We start from the raw sequence: 27,572 nt of genomic DNA, 5'->3' as shown, positions 1-27,572 counted from the left end.
TGACTTTGCAGCTCAAGACAGCAGATCAGACACTGTGCCAGGAGAATCCCTCCAGCACCTTACACCAGGAGAGGCCCAGAGGGACACTAACTCAGAAACCAAACCAAGGATGGATTAGAGCCCAGCACAGTTTTTGGGTCTGACAAACCAGGAGGGACGTCTCCTGCCCAGGTACCGAAGTCCTCCTGGGTAGGACGGAGAACCTGCTCGCTCCTCCCACCCTGGGCAAAACTGGTCCTGCCTCTTGGGTGTGTTTGAACTCCTAGAACTTTCTACTTTAAAAAAAAAAAAGGAATAAAAAAAAGCTTATCTTGAAAGGTATTTTTACCAAACACTGCACAGTCGCCAAGGGTGGAACAGCTGATGTCCCTGAACTGAGGTTTGCAATTGAAGCCCAATTAAGAGGAGAGGACACACCCTCAGCCCAGCTCTTACTCATCCGATTGGCATGTCAGAGGGCAGAGGCCCATGAACTGTTCCCTCAGCAGCAGTACTGGAGAAATGCCTCTTCCAGTCAGAAAAGGAGGGGGGGGAGAGAGCCATCAGCTGGGAAAGTTGGGGGCAGCTCGTCTCTGCGGTGGCGGCCCTGGGCAGCCAGGCATTTCCCACGACGCAGCGGGCTGTGCAGGGAGGCCGCCGGGTCCCCTTCGGATGGAGGAGCCCTTGGCTGGCAGCCCAGTCGCTCCCAAGTCACTGGAGGTGGTGGGCGCCTGCGGGCTTTTCCTGTGATTTTTGCCGCTTTTGCAGTTGCATGTTGAATAGCCCAATTGCTCTGGAGTCGTAGTGGTGCTCCAGAGCACCCAGGCCATTACTACTTGGGTGCACGCCATGCTAAGCACTGCAACCACCCACCTCCCGCGGAGCCCTGAGCATCAGCTCCGGCAGGCACGGGAGGTTGTCTGTGTCCCCGGGATCTGTCTGCCCCCAGATCCACTCTGCCTGGCCCAGAAACTGCTTCAAAACTGAAGTACTTCAGCAATTTCCTCTCCTAATCTGCAGCAGAGGGTTTCATTTTGTTTGTTTAAGCAGCTGCCTGCCGCCAGGGAGAAGGTAACCCACAGCATCCTGCTGCCACGAGAGCCTCCATCGCCCACGCGCAGCCTCGTGGCTCTGCCACCTTCACGGGGTAACTTAGAGGCATCCTTGCCACCCACAGCAGAAAGCACCCTCTGGCACAGCTGCCAGCTCTCCTGCCTTGTATTGACACGGAGCGACTGGGGAGAGAAGAAATGTAAATGCGGTAAAGTAAATGGTGCTCCATTTATAGACCGAGCTGGTCAAGGCGAATGCTTTCCAGGGTGCCCCCTTGCCACCCACCGCACCCGTTCCACCTCCCCTCTCTCCAGGATGCTGAGTGGGCAGAAAGGTTCTGGGGGGATGCTGCTTTTAGCAGTGGTCGCTTCCATCTCCGTGCTCTCCGAGTTCGAGCAGGACAAGGAGGAGCAGGGTGCGCGACAGCCGGCCTCAGCCACGCTTGTCATCAGCGGTTTCGGTCCTTCCCCGTGCAGATCTGCCATTGCAGGGAGAGAGCACCAGGAGGAGGGTGGCAGGTCCCCAGGCTGCCACCATGCACGGACCTAGGAGGGAGAGGCAGGAGGAGGGTGCCGGGGCCAGACGTGCCTGAGTGGGTACGGCAGCAGGGAACGCTGGGCTTTCCTGGCATCGCCCACCCGCTTACTGGAAAAGCGGAAGAAATGCGGCAAACAACAACCGCTCCTGTGATTCAGGGGCAGCGTGGCAGGGCAGGGGGCAGAAATCCTTCGCATTCAGCAAAAATGCAACAAAGGGAAGAGGAAAAAAGAAAGAAAAGAAAAAAAAAAAAGAGAGCAAGCCTGAGCAAGTTGGGGGCCCCCAGCTGCCTCCAGGCTATCCTGGTGCTGCAGAGAGAGGAGACGACCTGCCTGACATGGAGGGTAGGTGGGAGTACGGTACAGAACAGTTAACAGGGTCTCCCGTCTACAACCACCCGACACCCCCAGGCACTGCAGCAGCCCCCCCCCCCCGCTGCCACTGCGGTCACCCTGCCTGCTGGGCTGATCTGCTGAGTCAGTGATGCTGCGAGCAAAGCCCACCCTTCTTCCCATGCACCCAGGTGATGGACATCACTGCCAAAGCCACCTCACACTGGAGGCACTGGCTTGCTCAGCCCCGCGACAAGCACGGGGGAGAGAGAGGACCCCGCCTGTGCTACTGTGCAGGAGGGAAGGGGGAAAGAAACCCCCTTACGGTGGATTTTACAAAGCTGCTTTTCAGCAAGAGAGCAGGCCCCACTTTACTGTAAGGGGATTGCCCAAAGGGGGAAGTCTGGATCCTCCTCCCACCGCAGCGAAACTGGTGGCTGGGAGGCGAGAAGGCAGCTGAGGCAGCGCTCCGAGGCAGCATCACCGTGGGCAAAAACCGCGAGGCACGTACCGCTGCCCGAATTTCAACAGACGGCCGCGTTGAGTAACAGCCGCTGCCTTTGCAGCTGCGGAGCCCTTCCCTTCTCCCCACCGGCCCCCACCGCAGCCCCTCCAGCGGGGCACGGGCAGGTCGGTCCCTCCCACAGAGCCCCCAGCCCCACGGGGACGGCTCGCCGAGCTCCCTGCGCCGCAGCCGCCGAGGGCGAAGGCTTCGGCCACAAAAACCCGGTGCCGCCCTTCCACCATCGGAAGGGGACTCGCAGCCTGCAGCGCCTTCCTCACCCTTTTTTACCCCTCCAGAGCAAACACGCAGGCGGGCACCCCCCTCCCGGGCAGCACGGCAGAAGCCCACCGTAGGAACAGCACCCCTGCGTGCACTGTGCTCCAACCCACCCAAAATGTTTCCTGGCTTCGGCGGGGGACAGTCTCCCTGCAGGGCAGGAACTGGGGTTCCCAGAGACCCCTCACACAGCCCGCACCGGCACCATGGCACCCGTAGCAGAGGATGACTCCCCTGGCACCGCAGGCAGAAGGCAGGAGGGCTGGGAGGAAACAGTCTAGACCAGGGTACGGAGGAGTCATGGCAAGGCGGGTCTCTCCTCCCGGCATTTGGATCACTTGGATCACCCGCCGTGGGCAAGACAGGCTCCTTCCTGAGCCCTGCAGGAGCGGTGGGAAGTCGAGAGCCCAGACAGTCTCTAGGGCTTTTGGTATCGACTCAGAGGCAGAGGAGACAGAGCAAGTCCAGGAAAGCATCCTCCTACAGCCCTCAGTCCTGGTACTAGAAGAGCAGAAAGTTTCCTGCCCCATTACCTGCAACGGTTGTCCACTAGCTACCGAACGCCAGCTTTCCCATCCACTTCTTCAGTATCAAAGTCACCCAGCAGCTTGCTGGTGGCCATCCCACACTACTGCTCAGCCCCATAATCAACGTGACGTGGAAAATAAAGGACAGAGGCAACAGCTAGCTCTGTTCTCAAACTCTGCGTGTTACTGCAGCAGTCTGAGAAGATTCGGACAAGGTCAGGAGCATCTGGAGCGGGGGCCAAGATCTGCACAAAACCCCTGGAGGGGATGCCCCTAGTTCAGCAACACTGGCTGTAGCAAATACAAAGTGTAGCACAAAGAACATAGATGGCCATTTGCCCCAAAGCCACCCAGATAAATGATGGATCCAGACCTCAAGCTCCACCCTGAGACCACTCCGTGCCAGAGGCACACAGGCAAAGCCTAATCCCGCACGCAGAGCGGCCATCTGGGACATGGACGGTAACCTCCAGATGTACCCTGAGATGCCAGCACCGCTTCTGCAGCCCAACTATGGCCTGGACACATAGGGAGGCCAGGGACTCTCCCCATGAACAGCTTCTATCCAGCCCTGCTTATCTCTCGGGGCTTCTGCCTGCACCCAACATCTCCAAACACCCAAGCACAGGGTGAAGAGCCACCCCACTTGGCTCCATCCCCTGTCCCTCCAAGCCCAGCACAGCCCCTGGGCTGATGGGCTTGAGCCCATCCTCGTGGCTCCAGCAAAACCTATGGACACATTTCTACTTGCCAGGACTAAGAAAGGGGATTCAGCTTCTGAGCGACACAAACCCCAGAGGACAGAGCCGTTCCTTGCTGGTGGAAAGAACACAGTGATATATTTAGGCACGGTCAAGGAGCACGTCCTTTACTCCATCTGTTTGACATCTGAACCCAAGTTCTGGTGGTTAACAGCAAAGCTATGCTGTCCTGCTGGCTGCCAGAAGAGGCAAGACGAGCAACGCTGGATCAGCCCTCCCAGGAGCAGCTCCCCTCTTCCCCCCATAGCACAGGACCACAGGGGCTGGATTTGGGGAGCACCACCTTGGTTTTTAAATATGATTTGGTCAGATCTACTCTCTCCTTTAAAAATCAAGGGCCATGCTGGCCAGTGAAGTTCTGTTTGGCCAGTGAAGTTCTGTTTGCAAGCATGTCGAGTCTCCCCCCAGTATCTCAGCCAGCCTTGCCCTGCTCTGACTGAAGTCCAAGGATTAAGTTTACATTACGGAGCAGAGGGAGGAGGTGGATCTCATTCCTACGCCCACTTAACTTGGCACTTTCCCCACCACCCTCCGGCCCAACACTTTTCACCCAACACATGCCAAAGGGCTGGAAGAAAACGGGGAACAGATTACGCCAGCGTTGCTTGTAAGCCAGATGGGCTGACTCAAAGCAAGGCTGAGCTGCTCCAGCTATTTGCTGGGGGCTGAAGACAGGGCAAGACGCTACAGCAGCCTACTACGCACCGAGGACACACGCCATCCTTCCCAACCTCATTTCTAGAGCCCCAGCGTGCCACAAACACAAGAGGGGACGAACACCCAAGAACCACCGGCACCTGAAAAAGCCACCAGCAACGCACTCCCCTCCAGCTACAGCCAGCCCTCAGCACACACTGGAGAGGCCATAAAACAATACAGAAGCCACCAGAAGCCTCTTTGCTGCCACAGCAGAGCACAAACGTCAACAGCTTGTCTGACATGGCAAGTATGCTGTAGGTGGAAGCGAAATAATTAGCTCTCTGTAAGAGAGTGCTCCAAGCTTGCCAATTTTCCCATACAGACAAGGACACTATTCAGAGACTTTAAAGATAATAAACCTTTTCTCCCCCCCCCCTTTTCTGAACAAAATAACCTACAGAGAAAAATATTTGAAATTAAAAAAAAAAGTCTGTCCCCATAATGAGTGGGGGGAAAGAAGATGCAGGGCAGCAAGTGAGGAAACCCAAGGCTTACAGACTGTCAGAGTGGGAAAGCTTTATTGTGAACAAAGTCAGATAACACTGCATACTCCTCCTGAAATGCGGAGCTCCCTGCTGATCACAGAGAAACTGAGGATAAGTTCTTCACATCTAAGTCATTCTGAGATTACAAAATATTTCCTTGAACTACCCCCCCACAGGTTGGCAGAAATATTCCCATTCCTACTGAAATTTTGGCAGAACAAATCAAAACTCCTTTTAGTTTAACCAAATGGTTTTGACGTTACAAAAAGCATCCTTCCCCTTGCTAGAATCACACAGGGCATTTAGTTTCATTGGACAAGGGCTGATATCCGACCCCTTTGAATTCACCATCCCGACCTACTAACCGGCATCCCAGATGGATGAGAATCGAAGAACGCCCGTGGCCAGCGAACGCAAACAGCTACGAGATGCAGAGCAGAGAGGGTCAGCACAGCCACAACGAGGCAGCAGTACCTGGGATGCTGAGCGCTGTGGGAAGGGTTAATGGATACACACACAGGCTCAAACATGAGCACTCTCTTCAGGGACCAGACCACAACTGGCTCCAAGTGCTCAGGGCTCTCGGTGTCGTACTCAAGGGATGGCAAGAGGAAGGCCAGCGCTCTTGTTTACTATAGAAACCAGAAAAACTCCCAGGCGATGGCTCTCTGCCCGGGCACGGGGCAAAGCCTTTGCTCCTTGGAGGGCTGTGACTGGGATCCCCCTTCTCTCACCAGGTTAATCAGTAATTAGAGGCCACGCAGTTTATCAAAAGCATTTGTTACTGGATGGGCAACAAAATGCAGAAAATCCTTTCAAATATAAATAGCTAAAAGCAACAAGTTGCTTCTTCATCAGTGGGAAGATTTGCCAACATCAAGCACCCCAAGTTTGTGCCAGCATCTAAAATAGATGATGCATTTCAGATGGGCAGAGTTCACCGTGAGAGCTGGAGTTTGACCCAGGACAAGTTTCCTAGTGGCTTTTATTAACGGCCAGCAGTTCCAACACAGCCTCAAAGCCTCACCTGGCCGGGAGGACAACTTGTTGAAGGGGTAGCAAAGGACTTTACAAGTTTTCAACTCCTGCCTGGCATCTCCTAGAAATGATTATTTGTTCTGATCATCCCCAAATTCAGAACACAAGGTGTCTGGATTCACCACACAAGACAAGAATATTGCTATTTAACTGTTTCAGCGAGAACTTTGAAGTCAATAGAAACCACCCCAAGCCATAAGGTCTGCAAAAGGCCATCCCTCCCTCCCAAATGATAATTTTCAGGCTCTATCTGAAATAAAGTAGTCTAAACCTGTAATCTATCGCTCATTCCAGGGCATAGGCTGAAGCTACGTTTCAAGGTACTGTCTCCTATACACAGGTAGTTCATAAATATTCATTTATATGCAAACATTGTTCCTTAGCATTTCCCTTGGTAAGACAGCCAAGTGGGAACGTGGCTTATTGCAATTCACTTTTAAACAAAGTTTTAAAGTGCTTTGAAAACTGATTTGCCTATAGGCTTCTCGTCTGCTGTTCTCTTTTCATAAAACTATGGCCTTATGGTTATAACCCTGGACTGGGATTCAGCACATAAGACTTATTCCCAAGTACTATTTACCTGCTGAGTAAACTTCAGGCAAATTCTTGTCTGTGCCTCCACTCTCCCTTCTAATAACCAGGATAATGACACCAGGTCTCTTTTATAAAAGCATTCCATGGTGTATAGATGACAAGGATATGTAATCACAAGGCACTATTATTGCTTCAGTAACCTTTCTTGCAACGTTATCCTATACAAAGGATAGTAGACAAAGGCTTCTATTCTAGTTTGCATTGTCATGTTGCTACCTGTAGAAGCGCTCTTGAACTCGGCTGGGCTATGGTAATTTGCCTGCCGCATAAGTCTTTCTTGGTGGTTGATCAAAATCACTCCATTTCCATCCCTGCTTTAAGGGAAAGCCCCAGTTTTACCCAGACTAGGATTTCCAGCAACTTGCCAGGAGTCTGAATGCTAAAGCTCACGTTCACAAGACGGAGCAGATACGTTGATCCCATGCAACCCACTGCCCAGCTTTACAGCGGAGGGGAGGGCAGAAGATGACTTAGACCTCCATGTCTTGGGGAAAGGCAGTAAACAACCTGCACAAGGGTGAGGCAGGGAGAAGCCTTGCTGCTTCGCAGGCAGGCAGCGGGTGGCAGGGAGGGGAGGGAGGATGCCACCCAGATGGCCGCTCCGCAGCATCCCAGGTGGAGAAGACACAGTCCCAAGGTTGGAGCAGAAGTCATAACCCACTCAGGTCAATTATGCTACTCCGAACAGCAAATTGCTCGATGCTGGAAGCCCAGGGAAGTGTCAGAAAAACCACCGGGCTGCATCGCTTTTTCCAGTCCTGGCCAAGATGATGTGCATCCAGCTGACTCCAAGGACAGGGAGGGGAGACAGTGATAACCCTGCCACGCTCCCAGCCTCCCGGGGCACAGCGATGCCGTGTCCTGATGCAGACGTCTGCCCACATCTGTTCCTCGCCTACCTACCCTGCAGAAGTTACTGGGGTTGTTTTGCAGTTCTGCCCAAATTCTGGACTGGTAGGAATTTAGAAACCGGTCCAGCAAACACCACCCCCACGCCGGTTTGCCCAGCGGGGCTTATCCTGCAGCAGCTCACGGGTACCAGAGCCCAGCCCTGCCAGCAGCACAGCGCTGCGTGCTCTCGGGGGCTCTCGGGGTGCAGCCAAACCTGGCATGGCTTTCAGTTTCTGCAGCTGGGGGAAAGGAGGGGAAAGAAAGGAAAGGGTTGTTTCTCTAGGACGCTGGCTAGCTGTTTAACAAAGTTTGCAGGTTTGGGATCATTTTGTTTTTCTGGGTCTCTCCTCTGGTACGCTCAAGCAATACGCATAGTTTGACACTCGCGAGCTGCGAACAACTGTTCGAGCACTTTGGGGGGAAGTTTGGTACAAAGCTTTAGGAACACGAGGCCAAGCAGGAAGGGCCAGTTTAGACCGCAACTCTCCTGCCAAGTGAAATTTTAAAGGGACACGAATAGCCCTCGGATTCCTCAGGGACAGATAACTGAGAAGCCTGGAGAGCCCTGCTCTGGTACAGTATTCATGCAAAAGGCTCCCCTGTGGCATCCAGCCAGAGCCCAGGCCGCTCACCCTGCCAGACATCCCTGCAAGATACAATAACCTCCCTTTGCTAAGGGAAACCTTAGGGAATCTGATACTGTTATCAGCTTTCTTTTTTTGTTTGTTTTAAAGAAAAGGTATTTCCAACTTAAGAGAATTAAAAGCTGCGGATGCTTCACATAGCCCAGCAGTCTACTGCATGGGATAATGAACATTTCTTTATGATACAGGATTTTCAAGAATGCCCAAATCTCCAGTCAACATCCATATCAAAGGGGTAGCAATCCAAAAAGTCCCTGGCTAAACAGGTCAGGGCTTGCCCACAGAAAATGCAAAACGCTTTTTTAAGGGAAGTACAAAGACTAGCTACAAAGCTGGTGTCTATCTGCAAACTATACGAGTTACATACCCACACAGCGGGCCAGTGAGAAGAAACTCTAAGCTGATTAAATTAACCATCACCAAAATGCTCCAGCAAGGCAGAGTTACCTGCATGGTACAGTGATTTTTGCTTTGATCTCCAGGAAACGTCTGTTTATTCAAAAGCCCATTTGCTATAGCAACCACGGTTTATAGAAAAGGAGGGAGGGGGAAGAGAATTCCCCGGTGCTTCACTAGAAAAGTTGTGCCACCACCGGCAGAGTCTTGCGGTTAAATACGTGGGGCCCAATGACATCTCAACTAATTTCCAGAGAACCCTGCAGGGCTCGATGCTGGAGCATCTCGCCAGGCTCCTGCAGGAGGGATCCTGGGTTTCCTGCAGCCCCCGCAGTGTGTTGGGTTGTCTGGTGGAGATGACCACCATCCTCTGGGAGCAGAGATCTCCCACAGGAAAGTTGGAGTTCATCACTCCAAACGAGACTCCCCTCCCCGGTCATCTTATCGCTCCTCTGTCTGCGAGAGGAGACACTCAGAAGCAGCAGAAAGATTCAGAAGCAAGAGATCAAAAGTTCGTCCCTTCCTTTGAGGTTTCAGCCTTTTTGTGTTGTTTTGGAAGGTGGAAAAAAAAAAACCAACCAAACAAACAAAAACCAACTACATAGCCCTCAAGAGGGACACAACACACAAGGTCTGTTGTTTTTCTTTCCCTTGTACTAATAATTATCAGTGCAGATTCCAAGCATTCAAAAGCCATACCTTAGTCCCATTCCTCAGCCACACAATAGCTTTAAAAGGTCTGTTTTTAAAGTTGCATGTATATTGGGTGAGGAGGATTTGCCTTTGTGTTTCCAAGTCCTATAGCGCACTTCAGGAAAAGAGACTTTAAAATGTGGCCCAGCCACAAGGACTCAAACCAGACTTTTTTTTTTAATAGCATGAGATTCTCAGCTTTCATTTGGTGCCCCCATTTCCAGCAGCTGGGATTTATGCAAAAGAACATCAAATGCCACAGGGCTTATAATAAAAATAAAATAAAATCATGAAAGCTCCCACCACCACAGTTTTGCAAGCCTCTCTGGGCTGTTTTCAACCAGCACAAGACTGCTTGGCCTCTGCCACAACCAAAGAAAAGAAGGTGGAGGGGAAATGGAACGAGATAGCAACTGCTGGTAAGGGCACACCATCTCTGCAGTGTATTTATATGGCGAGGAAGTTCATGCTGGTTGCTATCATCTCACCAGTTATATTCCTGGGGACTCACTGGGGTCTTCCAAGCCCTTGCCTGCAGCTCGCAGCGGGCTTCTGCTCTGTCCCTTGTGAGAACTGGGTTCTCCTCCTCCTTCAGCTTGACGCCGATCAGGTATAAAAGCAAGAGGAATTTTCTGGCTTATGCTTTCATTTCAGCGCTATGGATTTCCAAGCAGCTGCTGTAGGATAAGCCACTTCCCTTTGCACAGAAAGGTTTTTTGCTCCATAAATATTGCATGTCACCTTCTGGTTACTGAAGCACAAAGCCAAACCCTGGCAGAGAGGAGCCACGGGGACCTAATGCAGTTTGCAGGGACAAGGAAGCTTCTGCAGCAGCAGCCACCACTGAAGGCCAGGTTTCCTCACATATTTTCCTTGTTAGTTCAAGAGTCAGAGAACAGTCAACAGACTGATTTAGCAAGAGCCCTTCTCACCACTGAGCCCCTCTCAGCGCTGCCAGCTGAGACTGCTTGTGGCACAGACCGCGCCATAAATTAGAATAGAGCGCAAGAGCTCCTGCCATCCAGGAGGTCGGGCACGTCTGGACCCCTTGCCAGCTTGTCTGCGTGCTCCCACTGCTGCCCCTTTCTCACTTTGAACATTGTCTTCCACGCTGGGCTGCAAAGACAAGGAAACCACAGCGGATCACCGACCAGACACGCACCCACAGCGGTTTTACCCGAAGCCTGAGCCACCTGAAGCCAAAAGCGCAGCAAAGTCCATGCACCCATCGTACAAATGGACCATTTGCAAATGGTCCGGCAAAATGCTGGCTAAAACAAACACACAGACAGAAGTGGGGATGGGATATGGGACAAGACAATGAAAGCTGGTGTTTATATTTGGATGCAAATTTTCCCCAGCAGTGCTGGTGACCGAGAAGCGGAAGCCTTTGACTTTAGGGAAAACCTGGTAGTGACTAGAACCCTTCGAGAAGCATAACAGCCTGGCTTATTTACTTCCCTCAAAGCCAGTAAAACACTAGAGCATTAATAAGAACAGCCTGAGCAATGAAATGCAAATGCCACTCAAATAATTAAATAAAGAGAACGATCCTCCTCCCAAAACAATGGATGGGGCCGTAACGTCTACCCTCACGGGACAGCCTCATACAGGACGCTCTTGTTCCAGTAGCTTCAAAGAGGCTGTTTAATTTTAGTAGGTCGGCAAGCATATGACATTACAAAGCACTTCTCAGACAAAAGCAGAGCCAAGGAGCTCTGCAATCCATTTTCCCTACAGGAAGGAAGGCAAAGCTTCCTATTGCGGGGAGGAGGTGGAAGGGGAAAGGGGAGGGGGCTGACATTTTAGAGAGAACGAACAAGGCCAACGTATAAAATTCAGGCAGACCAGGCACAGAGCAGGGAGGTAAAAACAGCACAACAGGGTGGAATATAAACCAGCCCCATCTCTTGCCCAAGCTCGGTGTATGTTTGCCTTTTTAATTTTGCTGAGATTAGCCTTGCTGCAGTTGCAATCTGTCCAAATCTCAAGTCCTCTCCTAGGAGAGATGTTTGCCTTTCACTTCCCTAGAAAGGCACATATTTACTTTGTTCTTTAACGTACCCAGGGCTCTGCATCACGATTAGCGGCCATCCAAATACCAAATCTCTGGGCAACTCACAGCAAGAAGACGGACAGAAGGAAGCGCTCGGCACTGGGCACCGCAGCCCTCTGAGCGGGGTGTCGCAGAGAAGTCAGGGGCTTTATCGATGGATTTTTAAATAAGGACACCAACGCATGCTGACATTGCAAAAGGTGCTTGCTGAATAAGCACACGTTGCCCAATGAAACAGTACCTCTCCCACATTGCTTAACTGAGGAATGAACTAGACATGGATTGCGTTATTCCAGCGACAGCCCCGCAGCTCAGCCTGCGCTCAGGCCTTGGCTCCCTTGGCAAAACAAGCAGGGACCGACAGATCTGACAGCTCAGCTCACACAACTGCAAATCTCAAAAGCTGAGATGTCTTTTTTTAACTCTAGTAAGTACGCTGGGAGGTCATGAAGGTATCTGAAGCATTAAAAAGAAGAAGAAAAAAGTAACAGAGCTGCTGAACGCACCCTTGACACTCTCCTGACCTGTCCGTAGTTATAAGAAGGAGCAGATGAACTTGCCAAGAGATGGGTTTCATGAGTTTCACCCGATTTCCACCATCCTGACACAGGCACACAGTTACTGGAGTCTAGCACAGGGCAAGTACACAAGGGTGCGTGCCCTCACCCTCTCCAGCTCCTTGCACTTTTGCCGTGGCAGCACCCAGGAAGGTGCCTTTCATGCTGACCTTCCTCTGCTTCCAGGGACTCAAAGAAAACAGCAGGCAGGGGGAAAAAAACCAAACAAAAAAAAAAGCAGCCTGCTGGACTAGGGGAAAGAGATGCAGGAACCTGCTGTTCCAGCCGCAGCACAACTAGCTGTTGCACTAACCCGCTGGATTGCATTTTATGTCCCTGTGCCTCCACAGCCATGGGAAATGGAGCTCTTGCTATCAGTTGCCTCTGTGTTACAGATGCTGAGCCAGAAATAAGGCACAAATCAAAAAGCCAGGCTTAGCCTTCCATCTGATCTTTCAAAAGAGGGACTAAGTGGGGAAGAGATGCCCTTATCCGGTGCTGCATTTTCTACATTTACAAACTCCAAATGGTGAAAAAAACCCAACAACTCCAGTTTTCACTTTACAGTGAAGTTCTCTTGATCTTCTCTGGGCTATTTATAAGCAGCTTTAGTTAGAAGATAGTTTGCTCATCGAAGAAAGCGGGGAAAATCCATGCACTGTTCATGCAGTGAGTAGAGCACAGCTTGTGAGTCATTTTTAACTCACACTGATTTTTCAAGCTGCCCCAGAGGTTTTGCTTCACCGTAACTTAGCCATTTCCTCTCTGCAGAGAGAGACACACGCAGCTACACAGGTCACACACAGCAACAGCCTCTTACCCAGAGCTTGCCATCCCAATAAAACGCTCCCAGCAGCTTGACAATGTGCCGGTGATTGCAGGTCGCCAGTATTTCAATCTCCACCATGTAATCTTCCAGTTCATCTTCGCTCTTTGTTTCAATGACTTTGGCAGCTGCTAAAGCACCGGTTTCCTTATTCTTAGCCTGCAAGACAAAACCAGCATGAGTACAAAGGCGAGGAGAGCCAGGAGCACACAGTACTTGCACAATTCCTGCTCCTCCAATTCACCCTCAGCTTCACTGGTACCAGCTACAACACAAGCATGGAAACTTGCAGATGCATTTCTTCTTCCTAAACCTGCCCGTAGCGTCACAGAGAGGATGAATGCTGTGTAAGGGCCAAAGCATCCTCCTTCCTCCCTCCAGTCTCTACCACCCACACCGCTTCCCATCGTGGGGAGAAAGAGGCTTTTAGAAAAGGAGATGCGTCCTATTGTCTGTAGCATGAAAAAGATGGAAGCAAGAAAACCTCAGAGTATGGAGGCTCTCTGCTAATTGTATAGGCGATAACTCCATTTAATAGAAGTCCTGAGTACACAGACAATCCAACCAAATTCACAGTACAGCTGTGACCCATCTCCACCCTGAACATCCCTACACTCCCCTTCCTCATCAGGACCCTCACCAGGGCACTCTTCTGTAACACACAATGGAAATGTAGGGATCACCTCATTGGTAGGTAAACCAAGAAGGGTGCATTTTGATTTCCCAGGACTGGCCGGTATTCCTGGTGTTGCATGTCAGTGAGCTCTTCAGATCACAGTAAGAAAAATACTACACATGCTCTCCCGGCTGCCCCCTCCATTTTATATAGTCCCTTTAACCAGCTTATTCACCAAGTAACCAGAAAAACATCAAAACCTCCTTGCCCTAGTGGTTGGAAAACTTTTGCTGACTTTCCCTCCCCATTCCTCACAACAACACAGGAGCATACCCTTGGGTTAGCAGCTTGCTGACCTCCTTCCCACCAAACACCCTTCCCCAAGCAGCACTCACTGCCTAGGAGGGGGTCACCGATAGCTGCACGGGGGCTGCTCTGCTTGTAGGTGCCACACACCAGCAAAAGACTATTAATGGTGGACTGGAAGCATTTGCAGACATGGTTCTTCTCACCCCACTCCTCTTGTGCCCCCATCCTGCATGGGGAAAAAGGCAGCTGAGGAAAGGCTTGGCTAAAAGCAAACATCTGTAAGCAGGCAGTGCCAGGCGAGCCTCAGAGCTGCTCCCACGCAGGACCCTTTCAGCATCATCCACGCAGGACCCTTTCAGCATCATCCACCCAGCACCATCCGTTAGCTTCGCCCAAAACTGCCAGGACAAGTCTGCATTTTGCAATTGGAAATTTGCACAAATTGTTGCAAGAATTACAAGTCTGCAGCAAAATGCCAAAAGGGCAGTTGCGCGACAGTCTGCACACCGGGCTTCGCTGTGAGACGTGTCACACGCGAGACGGGAGCTCTTGACTCGGGAGCTCCCCGCCATTCCCAGAAGCGCATCGAATCAGCAGATCAAGGGACAGAAGAAATCCCTATAGCTCACCCGCTCTGCTCCCCGCTGATGGAGGAGAGCCCCCACAGTGTGATTCCAGTCCATTACCCATTTTCCTTCCATCACACCCACTCCGGGCTGCCCCTACCCCGGGGGAGAAAGTCCCACTGTGGATATTATCCCCAGAGGAGCTGGGCAAACTCCAGTTGTGACCTTTCTTATTGCTTTGCAGTTTACACATCTGTGTTTGGAAAACCTACGCAGGAGCTTACAGGAGGATTAGTTCCCAGTATAAACACCACAAGCCCTGCTGAACAGTTTTATATAGCTTAGGTGATAGTATAACTGTGTACCAAGGAACAGGCTGGGGAGGGGGGGTAAGGAATAAGGGGAAAAGCATACAATGAAGGGAGGAAAATAAGGGACCCCTGAGTCTCTGCTGGGTTTTGAAGACTTGCTGCATTCGCATGAGTTGGCATGGACAGCTGTGTCTTTACCACGGGGGACAAATCCATTTCTATCTGGGCTCACTGCCCAAACGCAAGACAGCAGCTCACGCTGGTTTCAGAAGAAATTAGGGGTTTTCCTTTGCTCAGGTTGGTTTGTTTCTTACCGAATTGCCACCGGATGCCCAGAGAAGGGCACGCAGAGGGGGGCAGGGGGAGATGCGGGGTGGAGCGAGCCCCGGGAAAAGCACAGCGCTTCCGAAACGGAGCAAGAAGTGCCCCACTATGTTTGCTCTGCACTTATGGCGTTGGGAGAGGTCCAAGGAGGGGAAGTAAATATTGTGAGAGGAGGTGGGGCTTCCCTTGGAGGTCAGCCATTGCACGCTTCCCACCGGCAGGGTCCCGGCCAGCTCAGCTCTTCTGGGATGCTGAAAAAACCCAGGAGCAGAGCGTGCCCTGGTCCCCCACAGCATCATCTCCCACTGAGAGGTCCGAACCAACCTGCCCTCACCCCCAAGCCTCGGGGGAGCCACCCCAGCAGCCACGCTGTCACCTCTCATCCCCTCCTGGGCTTGCTAAGGCATGCAGGGGTGCTGGATGCTGAGCTGGAGGCCACGGTTTTGCAAACAGGGCTGCGAGCTGTGGGTGGGGGAGCGACTGCAGCCCACGTGTTCACTGTGGCAGCCTGAACTCATTCATCATTACTCCTACAGCTAGCAGGTGAGCAGCCCAGCAACCCCCAGCAATTGCTTCCCTTCTAGGTAGGAGCCCATGTCTAACGTTCAGTCTTTAAAGATGTCTGGAACAGAATTAGCTGCTGCCTTTCTCCACCACTTTGGACTGTCCTGACGAGCGTATTTCCCCAGCTATCTCCATCTCCTCATCCATTCTAGTGGGGGACGCAGCTCGGGGAGGGAGGGAGAGAGGGGATCCCATGAGCTGCATGAGGTGGGCTTCCACCCCAAAGGGAGAGGAGCACTGCTGTCCCACATCCCCCCAGGCCAGGGGTCCCTGGGAGGTCACACTGCTCGGTCACACCAGCGGAAGCGAGACCACCATCTCCAAGGAGAAGTCAGTTCAGGACATCATGAACTCACGATGCAAGAACGTGAGCTTTTGCAACAGCAAGCTCTCGCGGGTAGGGATGCCGAGGGGATGGTGTGGGCACGAACCCCGTACTTTCCGTGGCCCTGCCATAACGTCACCGCTACAAGCGAGTGCACTCACGGCACTTCCCAGAAGGGACCAAAACGCCCCACAGCCCCATGGGACGGCAGAAGCATCTGAAGCAGAAAGGGCACCCGAGACCATGAGGTCAGTAGGAGATTTTGGAAAACTGATCTCCTCCAGCATGGCCCACTGCAGTGTGGAGAGGAGGCTGGTTGCCCCGCACGGCTGCCTTTGAGAGGACCAACACTCATACAGGCTGATCCCCTCCTGAGTTGTCCATGGCCCCACGGAGCCCAAACCCAGTTTGTAGTGTTTCAACCATACCAGATGGAGAGAGACCACATCAACTGATGTGGGCACTCCTGAACTAAGCTCAGCAAGTCACGTTTGTCATTGCAAGAGCTTTGGAAATCCAAGGAGCTTCTGCTCATTTCTCCACCTTTCCTTTCTCTCCATCTGCTTGTCCTCCAGTCCTGACGCCACACAGCCACGTTCCCGGCAGCCTCCTTGGGAACGGCAGCTGCCTGTCATCAGGCAGCCGGCTGCATCGCAGCCCCTTGCAGCAGCCAGCCAGCTCCGAAAGCTGTTCGCAGCAAGCCAGATTCATACAGGCAGCGTCAGATTTTGGCCAACTACACCAGGCGGTCTCTCTGTAACTCACGTCTGGCAATTTCCTTCAGCTTCTCTGCTGGTATTTTCCTGCACACAATGCATTACAACAGAGATATTCTTCCAGGAAGGTTTGTTTGGATCCTAAATAGGCCAAATGCATACGTTGCCAGCCCTGGGAGCTGGTTTCAGACATCCCAGGCATGAGATGATGCTTTAGGGTTTAAAGCCCTTTCCTGATTCCTGCTTTGTGCCATAGATCAGAATCTGCTCAGAGACATTAGCACAAAGCAAAACAGAGCCTACTCTGACCTCAAAAAGCCAAGGTAGCAATTAGGCAGAAGGAACTGGCATCTCCAAGTCTGTAACCTGCACGCCTGGACGATACCCCTCACGGCAAGGGGACACACAGCACCAGGCTGAGAAGAGCATCTGCTGCTCGCTCTCCAAGAGCTGTGGGATGGAAGAAAAGGGTTCCCACCAACCTCTCTGCAGCTTCGCCTCTACCTTGAGCTTCACTGGGGGTCATGCCCTCACCTTACAGCAAGGGAAATGAAAACTTTTCTCATGGTAGGTGTTTTGTTTGTCTTTAAATCCCAAAGAAAGGAAGAGACAATGATATGGAGGAAAAAAGAAAACCAAGAACTATCAAGAAAGCACCCTAGGATGACTCACCAATAGGGGGTTTGTTAGACAGCCACATCATTTGACATGAAATCCTCCAAAATACAGTTTGAACTACAAATCCAAAGTCTTCTGCAAACCCCAGCCTAATTACAGGATCTCCAACGCAGCAAAAGTCCACATAGAGAATGCAGAGATGGGGAGAGAGCTTCTGTTTCCAGGTAAAACACCCCTAAATGTGCAGCCTTTGAGGAATTCATGGTATTTCCTATTTTTTGCAGTGAAATTTGTGGACAAAAGTGAAAGAACCACCCAGATGGTAATATCCCAGGAACAGAAGCTGTTTGATGCCAGTCCATGGCATATGGCTGGTCAGTCAAAAGCACACATCCAGTTCCATCTTTTGGCTCCTCCACTCCTGGGCATTTTAATGCCATAGATAATTTGTCCCTGGAGTGCTAATTAGTACCAAAAAAGTAAAGCAGACAGCTGCCAGCATAGCGCCCAGGATGTGCTGCTGAACTGTAGTTAGATTCATTTACAGTCTTGGCATTTAAAACCTGAAAAGCCCTTATGGCCACTACCAGCCTTTGTGCAAATCAACACACCGCACAGACCACGGCTGACAAGTCTATGCAGAAACAGGAATGGAACATGCATTCCACAAAAGAAAACATATCAAATAAAAGTTATCCAGTAAACCACTTCCAGAAAGCCATACCAGGAGCCAAGCGGGAGCCAAAGGAAAGGATCTCGCTAGAGTCCTCTGGAGCAAGATGGGTGCTGGACACACTACTGCCAAATACACTGGGAATATTGGGGAATAGGGGATGAGTAGGATTACTCCTAGTATGCAGAGGCATAGAGAAACTACTGTTCAGTTTATGGGTTTAAGGGGCAAGAGGTGCCTGTTCAGGTGACAGAAGGGGCTGTTTGGCTTTTGCCTGTGACACACCCTCCGAGCTATTGTGGAATCCAGATTGTGACAAACGCAGGAACTATTTTAAGCCTTTAAAGAACACATTACCGGAAGGCTGGATTGTTCGGTCCTTCCTCAGGCAGGACTGCCACCGAAGGCATGGCCAGTTTCTAGGTGAGGCAGAGGAAAACCCTGCTTGAACTCTCACTCGCTAGTAGAAAGAAGAGAGCACCAAGAGCACCCCAATTGCTTTGTCTAGGCTTGCTTGCCCACAGTATCTTCCCGAGCCAACTGACGATGCTTTTTAAGCTCGTCTGCCATCTTGTGCCACCATATTTTTGGTGTGAGCTACTCTTCCCATCCTTGTAAGCCTTCTCTCCACACCAGGAGAGCTGATGCTTCAGATATTGCTGACTTAGTGAGCCAGGAGTGCTGATGTTTTAGATATTGCTGACTTAGTGAGCCAGGAGTAAAAAGCCTGGTGCTTTCGGTGGATGCTGTATTTGGGGGTTGACAGTTCTGACTTCCTCCCTGCCCCCCCCCCCCCGCACCATATTCCTGATGTGTGTGTTTGTATGCAAGCAACTGCTCACTTACATATTTCTCAGGGATTACGTAATGATTAATTGCCTTCTGATGAACTTTTCCTGAACTGTCTGCATCAATAAACAAACACAGAACAGACAGGCTTGAGTCAGTGCTCATAGTATTGTCAAATAATCAATGGGAGCCGAAACGAGTTCCATGCCCAACAAGGCCCCTGTAACCATTTCAGTTTGTCACCATAAATCGAGCCTGCTTTGGTTTTTTTCGGAAATGCTGAATTTAGCCCTTGGTGCCACCCAGCAGAGTGGCTGGTGACAGGCACGGGCACAGCAGTGAGACTGGCACAGCGCTGCTCTAGCAGCCCCCGGTGCACCCAGCAGCGTGCGCGGAGGTTCGTCCCGCAGGCATCGGGTCAGGCAGGGCTCCGAGGCTCCGACCGCACCAGGATGGTGCTGCTGCTCTGGCAGCTGTGGCAACAATTCTGCAAGGGCTAAGGGGAAGTGGAAGTGGCTTGCGAAACAAGTCGAAAAGCGTTAGTTTAAAAAAAACCCCAAAAACAAAAAAAAAAAAGCAGAAGCGCCTTCCTCTGGTTTTACAAGCTAGAAGCAAGAGAAAGTAACACAAGCGGAGAGCTCAAGCTATGGCCAAGGACTTGTTCTCTACGCAGACATGCCAAAAAAAGGTGTGACCAAAGCATGGTACATACACCTTTTCTTGCCTTAAAAGCTCAGCAACGGCCCAGCAGAAGGGAGTGAGAGATAACAAGCCCGAGCAGCAGTACGTTAGTCAAGGAGCAGAAAAGCTCCATGCAAGGCTTCAGACCTTGCACCCAAACACAGCAGCAGAGGCCAGAAGAACAACAAGAGGCTTCTTTGCCAGTACGCCCCACTATAACCCACCTACAGAAACGCCCCACTATAACCCACCTACAGAAACCGAGTGGACCTCACGGTCCCGGTGCGAGCGAGAAGCGACCAAATAGCCATGCAAGGTTTGAAGAGAGGAATGATCTGCATGGATTCACTATCTTCAGCCTACGTAAGCCTAGAACTTGGAAGCACAAAACATCCCTCTAATCACTGGTCCCCTGGAAGAGCGGGGTGCTCCAGGTGAAGCATTCCTGCCCTGGTCTTCATTCAGCCAATACCACAACATTGAAAAAAAAAAAAACATTTAAGAGTGGGGGGAAGCCATGCAACCACTTCTGAGTTTCCTAGCAACTTTCTGCAACAACTGGGGAACAGAGCTTAGACAGGCAGGGGTAGTATGCACGTCTGTCTGTCTGTCAGCCCTTTCACACTGTGCTAGAAAAGCATCAGATAAATGAGGCCCTGGTAGAAGAATAAAACCACCTGATCAGTCATTTGCTATCTCTATAGCACAAGCCTGCCCAGGGAGGACACCCCAGCAGCAGCCTGCGATTGTCGAGAGAGGAATGGGGGACAAGCAGCAACAAAACGATGCCAACAGATGCAAGCACTGAGGTTCACCAACATTGGCGGGCTTTGCTGGGGCACAACTTCCTTCACCATCTCTCCTGCCTACTGAAAAACCACACAAACATTTTGGTTCGTTAAATCAGGACACAAGCCATAAGGACGCAAGCACAGGTAGGTGTCAGGGAATTGCACAAGAAGGGAAACTGTCAGGAAGGTTTTCATGTGTTGGATGGGAAGAGCATTCTGTTTTGAAGAACAGACATTCAGGGAGGTGGAAGGGAGATGCTTTTCTACAGCCAGGAGACAGAAGTCGGTTAATCCAACTCCAGCAGCACTAGTGCCATCGCTCTGCCCTTCACAAGGGGCACGCTGCCCCTTCCAACCCCGCATCCCGGAGGGGGCACGTACAGACACCGCTCCTGAATGCCACTGCCTTCTCCCCTCTTCAATGGGAGCAAAGCAGCCCCAGCAACCTTGGATGATGCTCAGGCCCAGCCACTGGAGCAGACGGGCTATGCCGAGCAAGGCAGCAGTTCACCATGCCTGTGTTTTGCCGTGCCTAACCCTGGCACACCCACACACGTGCCACCGCTCCCTACCGCCTTCAAGAGGCAAGTTTGTTAAATGTACCCGTTACTTCATTATTTATAGAATTTTTTAAGCGACTTTGCTCTTCAGAGCTGCATTCCTCTTCACTCAGGCTGACCAAGGCTGGCCGTGCTGGTGGGTGGAGGGCAGCACAGCCATCCGCCGCAGGCGGGCAGAGCCCCCCGGGGACCCGCGACTGTGTGGTGTGGCAGTGGGGGTGGGTTTGACCTGAGACTCACGAGGAGGACCCCAGATTTACAGACAGCAGCACGCCAAGGATGAGAAAAAGAACCTTTTTTCCCAAGGAACTGCACACTGAAGAAAATAAATTTCAAAAAATCATGAGACATGCTGGGCAGGGATTTTTCTAAGGAGCAACGATTGCCATGTGCTTGAAGGTGAAAGGCTCAAAGCCTTCATCTAAGCTTTCTCTTCCACACAGCTGCCCTCAGCTCCCACTGTCAGCAGCATTGCCAAGCTCTGGGCCATGACACTGAAGTCATTATCAAAATATTTAGGCCATGGAGAGCTATCCCTCTCCCCTGCCACACAGATACAGCCGTGGCTCGGCAAAGTGCAGGACAAGCTTCATTTGGACTTCAGCAGAGTTGGAGCATCACACGTTTCAGTGAGTTTAAAGTGAACATCAAGTTTAAAGTTCAGCCAGGTTTAATATTGCTGGGCCACTGCTCCATAAGTAAAGGAGTGGTGTCATCCCGTTCCTCTTCTGTCCTCAGCTGAAACTTTAAGAAAATCCTTCAGCTATTCTAAGGGACAAGGCCATGATTAGATCTTACCACTGGTTTTCAATTATCTTTTTGTGGCCATAGTTACAAACAACTTAACCCCCCCCCCCCTTTTTTTTCTTCCTCTCTCTCTTTTTTTTTATTTTTTAAACTAACCCAGCAGATTAGCATCTCTCCGTAACACCCTTTCCAGGAATTACACGTTAAATCCCTCATGAATCAAACCAACAAGAGCTGAGCCCGAGCCACTTGGGCCAACTCATGCAAAACCAGAGCAGCGAAGGTTTGGCTGGCGAGCAGAGAGAGGTCTGCAAGTGCCAGGGACGGTCTCGTGCCTTCAAACGGGCCCATCGCTGTGAAAGCCAGGCTTCTAAGGCAGCTGCACAACATTTAACAATCAGTCTTTTATTACCCAAATTTCAAACCAGAGCATTTACAGTCCATAGCGTGTACAGCACTAATACCACCCTCATAGATCAGATAACCCAAATTCAGCTTTTTAAGGCGTATCTTAAGAAGAAAGGAGAACGACAACATAAAAGGCACGCTTAGGACTCGCTGTGGCACGGGGCTCAGCGTTATCTCTCCAGGAGCCAGCGCGGAGAGCCATCTGAAGGCGAGTTCAAGCGAACAAACCCCTTTTTGGCCGCGCTGGGGGCTGTGGGCAGCGCAGCCACCCACGTTCCCACAGGGGACAGCCTGTCCCCACCCTGCGAGAAGAAAGCCTTATCGGGGAGCCAGTGTCCCCATCAGCGCGCGCTGGGAAGGGGAGATAGCGTTTCACAAGAGGCACGAGCGCAGCAAAACAATCCCGCCATGAGACAGGCAGCGAGTCCCAGGGCTTCTTCCAGCAGAGCCCACGCTTTTCTAAGATCCAGTCCACCCCCTGCTAGCTTGTGATTTCTCAATGCCCAGAAGAGCCCTCACGTATCTGTTCGCGCTGACGTTAATGCAACTACCTGCAACAGTAAATACTGCACCAACTAATGGGTTTTGCAGGACTGAGACGCGATGCAGCAGCTCCAAGCGTTCAGCCCACGGCAGCCCGCGCTGCTGGCTTCGCTCGGAGCGCCGGCATGGCCCCCACATCGGCACAGCTTTGCTTCAGCAAAGCAGCTCACGGGGGTGCCGCTACTGCTTCTCCCTCCCTGCATGTGCAAGCAGATGTTGACTTTGAACCAATAAAGCCCACAGCCATATACTTTATGAATTGTATCTTAGGTGTTTTTGATGAAAAATAACTCTGCTTTTTTTAAGGCTGTTTGAAAAGGGTCCGAGTTAGGAACTTGTATTTTTATAGGCCCACAACCCTAAAGGGGCTGCAGACTTCCCAGGCTAGCACACACCGATCACAGCTCCTAACTGCTGGCCTAACGACTGATTTAAGATCATCGATTTAATGAGCTCTGGATGAGGTGGGTAACAAAGCGTATTTGGCATGCAGTTGCTATCTATGGGCTGTTACTGCTTCCTTATCATACCCGCTGGACTTACCAAAAACATTTAATAGAATGAGAGCTAGAAAGAAACAGTTTCTCCCCACCCCCTTCCTACTTTTCAGCTTCATTACCCTCTGCAATGAGTTTCACTGTTTCCTCATACAATCAGGTTCCCTTTTGCTGAAAAAAGTCTTTGTATAAAAATAGGGAAATCCCAGTAGTTTCCACTGGCTGCAGGTTTCTTAAGGTCTGCTATATACATTTCAGATTCCACTATAGATTTGATTATTTTTAATTAATATATATTTAAATTAAGCCTGTCCTACTTTTGTAAACGCTGTGTCAAACCAGTTCAAGTTTGCTCAGCTGAGTGCGTGGGGAGTCCAAGACACAGCTCCCTGACAGTCTTCTGCAGGGCAGTAATGCTCCCCAGTAAAACCATTACCCAGCCGAGCCCACTTTCCTCCTGCACAAACCTAGTCTCATAAAAAAAAACCCTACTGAAATGAGCACATTTTTTATTCTATCCACACCTAAATTTCTCCCAGGTCAGACTCTTCAGGGTACAAATCCCGTCCTTTTGCACTGTGACAGGCTCTTCGGAGCGAGTACAACATATGGTACGTAGGGCAGGATGCAGGCACCAGCGGATTATATCACCTCCCTGTGCTTCCGTGTGTGGAAAAGGGGCGGAAGACAGGCAGGAACTTCATTCAAACATCCTGAAACTCTCACGGCCATACAAACACTTGGACTTGCTCTAAACAATCACTTTTGCGTAAAGAGCAAATTGACTTTAAAGTGACTTCAAGAGAATGATTAAAATTGTTCATTGCATCTCAGCCACCTACGCTCTCCTTGCGCACACGCGGGTTAGTTTGTTTGGGGCTTTTCTGGCAGCTGAGCAGAACAAGAGGGCAAGCCTCTTCTTTCACATCTCCGTCCTATATGCATTGCCACCTAGGGTAGCACTCCAGGTTTAGAAAGACCAAGGAAGGCAATATGCAAGTTAAATCTTAGCATGGCAGGATACTAAGTCTCTGCAATAACGCTACTGGCTATTATCCAAAATAAGGCTTTATAGTACCTAGCACCCAAATAATTTGGGATTCTCAAACAAACACACACAGTCTTGCACGAGAACTCTTCAAAAACCAGCCAGGTCCATTTGCCAACCAGGATGGAGAACAGCTGGAGAAGAGATCAAAGATGATGGAGAATTAAAACTTCACTAAGAAGAATAAAATATGCCTTTGATTTCTGTCACAACATTAACCCCCACCCCATGATCAACCGTGTTAAAACATCACAAAAGCAGACAGTTGCCTGAATGTACTAGTTACAGATGGAGTGAACTTCTGGTTATAAACACGTGGTCTTCACTGTGTCATTTACCATAATCCACATTCTCATTTGGGTAAAAATAGGGATCAAAGGAGATGGAAGTAGTTGGAGATGAGTAGATGTTATTACCTGACAGGCTGACATCTTTAGCCTACAGTACATAAAGTTACTCTGATAAAATTATTATTGGAGTGAGGCTGGAGTTAAGCAGAGGCATTCAGATATGACAATGGACTTAAAAACCAGACCAGCTGCTTATAAAGTAGCCTTATTCTGAAAGTTATCTACTTTGGACATGTTATACAAAACCAGAAAGGCTGTAAATCAGTTATTCTTCTGAGTTTTCATTTGTCTCAGAAGCCTATTAACTTATTTTACAGTGTTTACCTCATTCTTGTCATTGCATGAGAAACCTGAGCTAATATAAGCAAGAGTGAACATTGCTATATACAAGTGGGATTCTAATGCACACCACGAAGTAAACCGGTAACAGAACTACTCATTACTACCGGTGCTACTTTCAGAAGGATAAATAGATTAGGGATTTAAATATGATTTTTAGGAATTGCATTTTATTAGAAGATAAGATCCTTCACCAAAGACTTCCACTCAGTGGATACTTAGTGCCCCATTTTTCAGAGAGTATCTATCGAATAACATGGTAGAGAAAACAAATAAATAAAAATCATCCCAGGACACTGTAGTAAAACACCTCCGTCCTGACCCGCAACCAACCAGCTCCCATCCTGGCCTTCTCTTTAGTTACTACTTATCACTCCATTCTGAAAAGGCAATACCTTCTTAAATGACCTAACGAGACCATCAATAGCCAGCTGCCCGACAGCAAGCTAATTCACAACACCAGTTCCAACTGGGGGTAACACAGGTCTCCCAAGGAGCCTGGATCCCCAACCTGCTCCTCCAGCCAGCCCCAACCAAAGGCCTCCCCTCTCAGCTGTTGCACAGAAGACCAGAGTATTTCACTGCCGGTAAGAGCAAGAACACTGTCGCTTTGGGGTGCAAAGTACAGGCAGCATTTGGCCTTTAAAACCCCCATCCTTTAACAGAAAGGTTAAACATTCATAGCACTGGACACGTCCCCACTCTCAAGGAGCCGGGCTCCTCTTCTCGCTCTAAGTTTCCTGCCGGCGAGGACCACAGGAATACAAATAATGTCACCCCGCAGGCTCGCAAAACTTGGAGGCAGCCCCGAGAGTGCTGACTTCCAAGAAATCTCCCTCCATTCATTGAGCCGACAGGCTTGGCACGGAACACCTCGTCGCCTTACAAAGGCATCGCTCTGAAAACCGGCGATTTAAGGGGAAAAGGGGGAAAAAAAAAAAAAAAAGGCAGCAGCTTCTCTCCCTCCTTTCCCCTGCCCCAAGCAAAGCGTTGCCCTCCGCCGCCCCCCCGCCGCTGACTCGCCGCCCTCGCCCCCCGTCCCGCACCGCTAGCGGGATGCGCGGAGCCGGCCCCAGGTCCCGCAAGGGTTCCCCCCCCCCCAGCACCGCAGACGGCTTCCAGGCTCGTTCAGCCGGCGGGCAGCCTTGCGAAGGAGCCCCCGCCTGCGGGCGGAGGTCACCGCCACCCCCGCGGCCCCGCAGGTGCTTCCCCCCCCGGCGCGGCACCCACCTTGTAGACCTTGCCGAAGGCGCCGTCGCCCAGCTCCCCCACCACCTCCCACACCTCGCCGGGGTCCAGGTCGCGGCGGACGTGCTCGTACTCCTTGGACCGCCGCTTCTCGAAAGTGGAGAGGCGCAGGATGCGGCGGAAATTAGCGAAAGCCATGCCGGAGCGGAGCGCTGGGGCTTGCCGAGGAGCCGCGGCCCGGCGGCGGCTGGGGAACGCTGCGGGGCAGCTGCCGGCGGCCGCCTCCCCGCGCCTCTGCCCCGGGGGAGGACGGAGCCGCTGCGCGCCCGGGCCGGGGGCGGGGGGGGGAGCGGCGCGGCGGGGCCGCCTCCAGCCGCGCACATGGAGCCGGCGCCGCTCCACCTGCTGGCCTGCCCGCCGCCGCCCCGCGCCATTGGACGGCGCCCGCCCCGCCCCGCCCCGCCCCGCCCCGCCCCGCCTCGGCCCGGCTCGTCTGGGCTTCGCTTCACGGGCCACGCTGCTGGGGTGCCAGCGGAGAGACGCTTCTCCGCGTGTAAAAAACAGAATCCTAAACCGCCTCGGCTAACGGAGGGACGTTTCCTTCTCCCCGCCCGGTTCATCTCGTGTGAAAACAGCCGAACGCAAATATTTTGGAAATTCCCGGTAGCAGGAATTCGAGTGCGTCGGCACCACGGGCACCCGCCAGGAATTGGTTTTAGAGATGTGGCCCGACGGGTGTCGAGAGCCAGGATTTGGTTTTACAGATGTGGCCCGACGGGTGTCGAGAGCGAAGGGTTTGCATCCTCTCCCTGGCGAAACTTCAAACCCTCGGAAAAAAACCGACTTGAAATCAAGTATTAAATGGGGACATCTAGGGGAAATACCCGACGGTGCAGCCACGCATCCTAATACCTCGGGTTTTAACGGAAGACTCAGTGGTGAATGGTTGTCCACGCAAACCTCAGGGATGCCAACACCGCTCGCACCAGCGGGGCTGTTTTGCCCCCCATACGTGTCCCATTAACGAGCCGAGGGCGGGGGGCCGGGGGGTGCGTTTGCACACTCCATCCTGATGTGTCATGCAGGCGAAACTCAGCATCTCGGGTCGAGAACACCTGGGCGCAGTGATTTCTGATTAAGGTCCCTCATATATTATACGCTAGAGCGTGGGGGCTGATTGTCGCCTCTCGTTGTCTTTGCTGTTAGGAAAAAAATGGGTTTATCCTGGTATGATCAGCCCTCACATCTCTATTGGAAATTTCCCGATATTGATGCTTGAAATACTATTTAAAACTCCAGTTCCTGGAAATCTGTGGCAGTACGAGAATTTCAGCTGCCTTTTTTGAAGAAAGTTTCACGTTCCCCTACTTATTCCTTTCTCCCCACTTAGTTGTAGGAAAAACAAGCTGAAAATGCAACCCAAGTATATCCCTGAAACAGAAAGAAGCTGAAAATAATTGAGTACTTGTTTTCACCTAACTTCACGGGTTTTGGATCTCACAGGTGTCAAACCAAGTCAGCAAACAGGTTAATTATCTATCTATGAATTACTTCTTACTGTTTCTCAAGTGATAAATAAGAGAAAGAGAATATAAACTCCAGAAATGCAAACAACTTTGCAAATCTGCCCCAAGCTCTGGGGTCCATCTCTGATCCTATGGACAGATGATCATGAGCATCACAATTGCATTAAGCATGACCGCTGAGTCAGCACAGTCCTCAGCAGTACGCGTTCGCAGAGCTGAGCTCTCGCTCAGCAT

At 51.2% G+C, this 27,572-nt stretch overlaps 1 protein-coding gene across 1 annotated transcript in view; it reads right to left on the bottom strand.

Moving 5' to 3' along the window:
• Positions 1 to 26,146, bottom strand: part of STK10 (serine/threonine kinase 10) — a 52,460-nt gene extending 26,314 nt beyond the window's left edge. Inside the window, exons 1-2 of the mRNA XM_069772757.1 lie at positions 25,855 to 26,146; positions 12,844 to 13,008 (exon numbers count right to left, since the gene is read on the bottom strand). Coding sequence (XP_069628858.1) covers positions 12,844 to 13,008; positions 25,855 to 26,010 — 321 coding nt within the window. The 5' untranslated portion in view covers positions 26,011 to 26,146. The remainder of the gene's footprint in view (positions 1 to 12,843; positions 13,009 to 25,854) is intronic.
• Positions 26,147 to 27,572: the final 1,426 nt, after the last annotated feature.

Source organism: Haliaeetus albicilla, chromosome 27 (genome assembly GCF_947461875.1).
Source record: "Haliaeetus albicilla chromosome 27, bHalAlb1.1, whole genome shotgun sequence".
Taxonomy (NCBI): Eukaryota; Metazoa; Chordata; class Aves; order Accipitriformes; family Accipitridae; genus Haliaeetus; species Haliaeetus albicilla.
The sequence above is the reverse complement of the archived record's forward strand: the minus strand, read 5'-3'. Positions and strand labels throughout refer to the sequence as shown.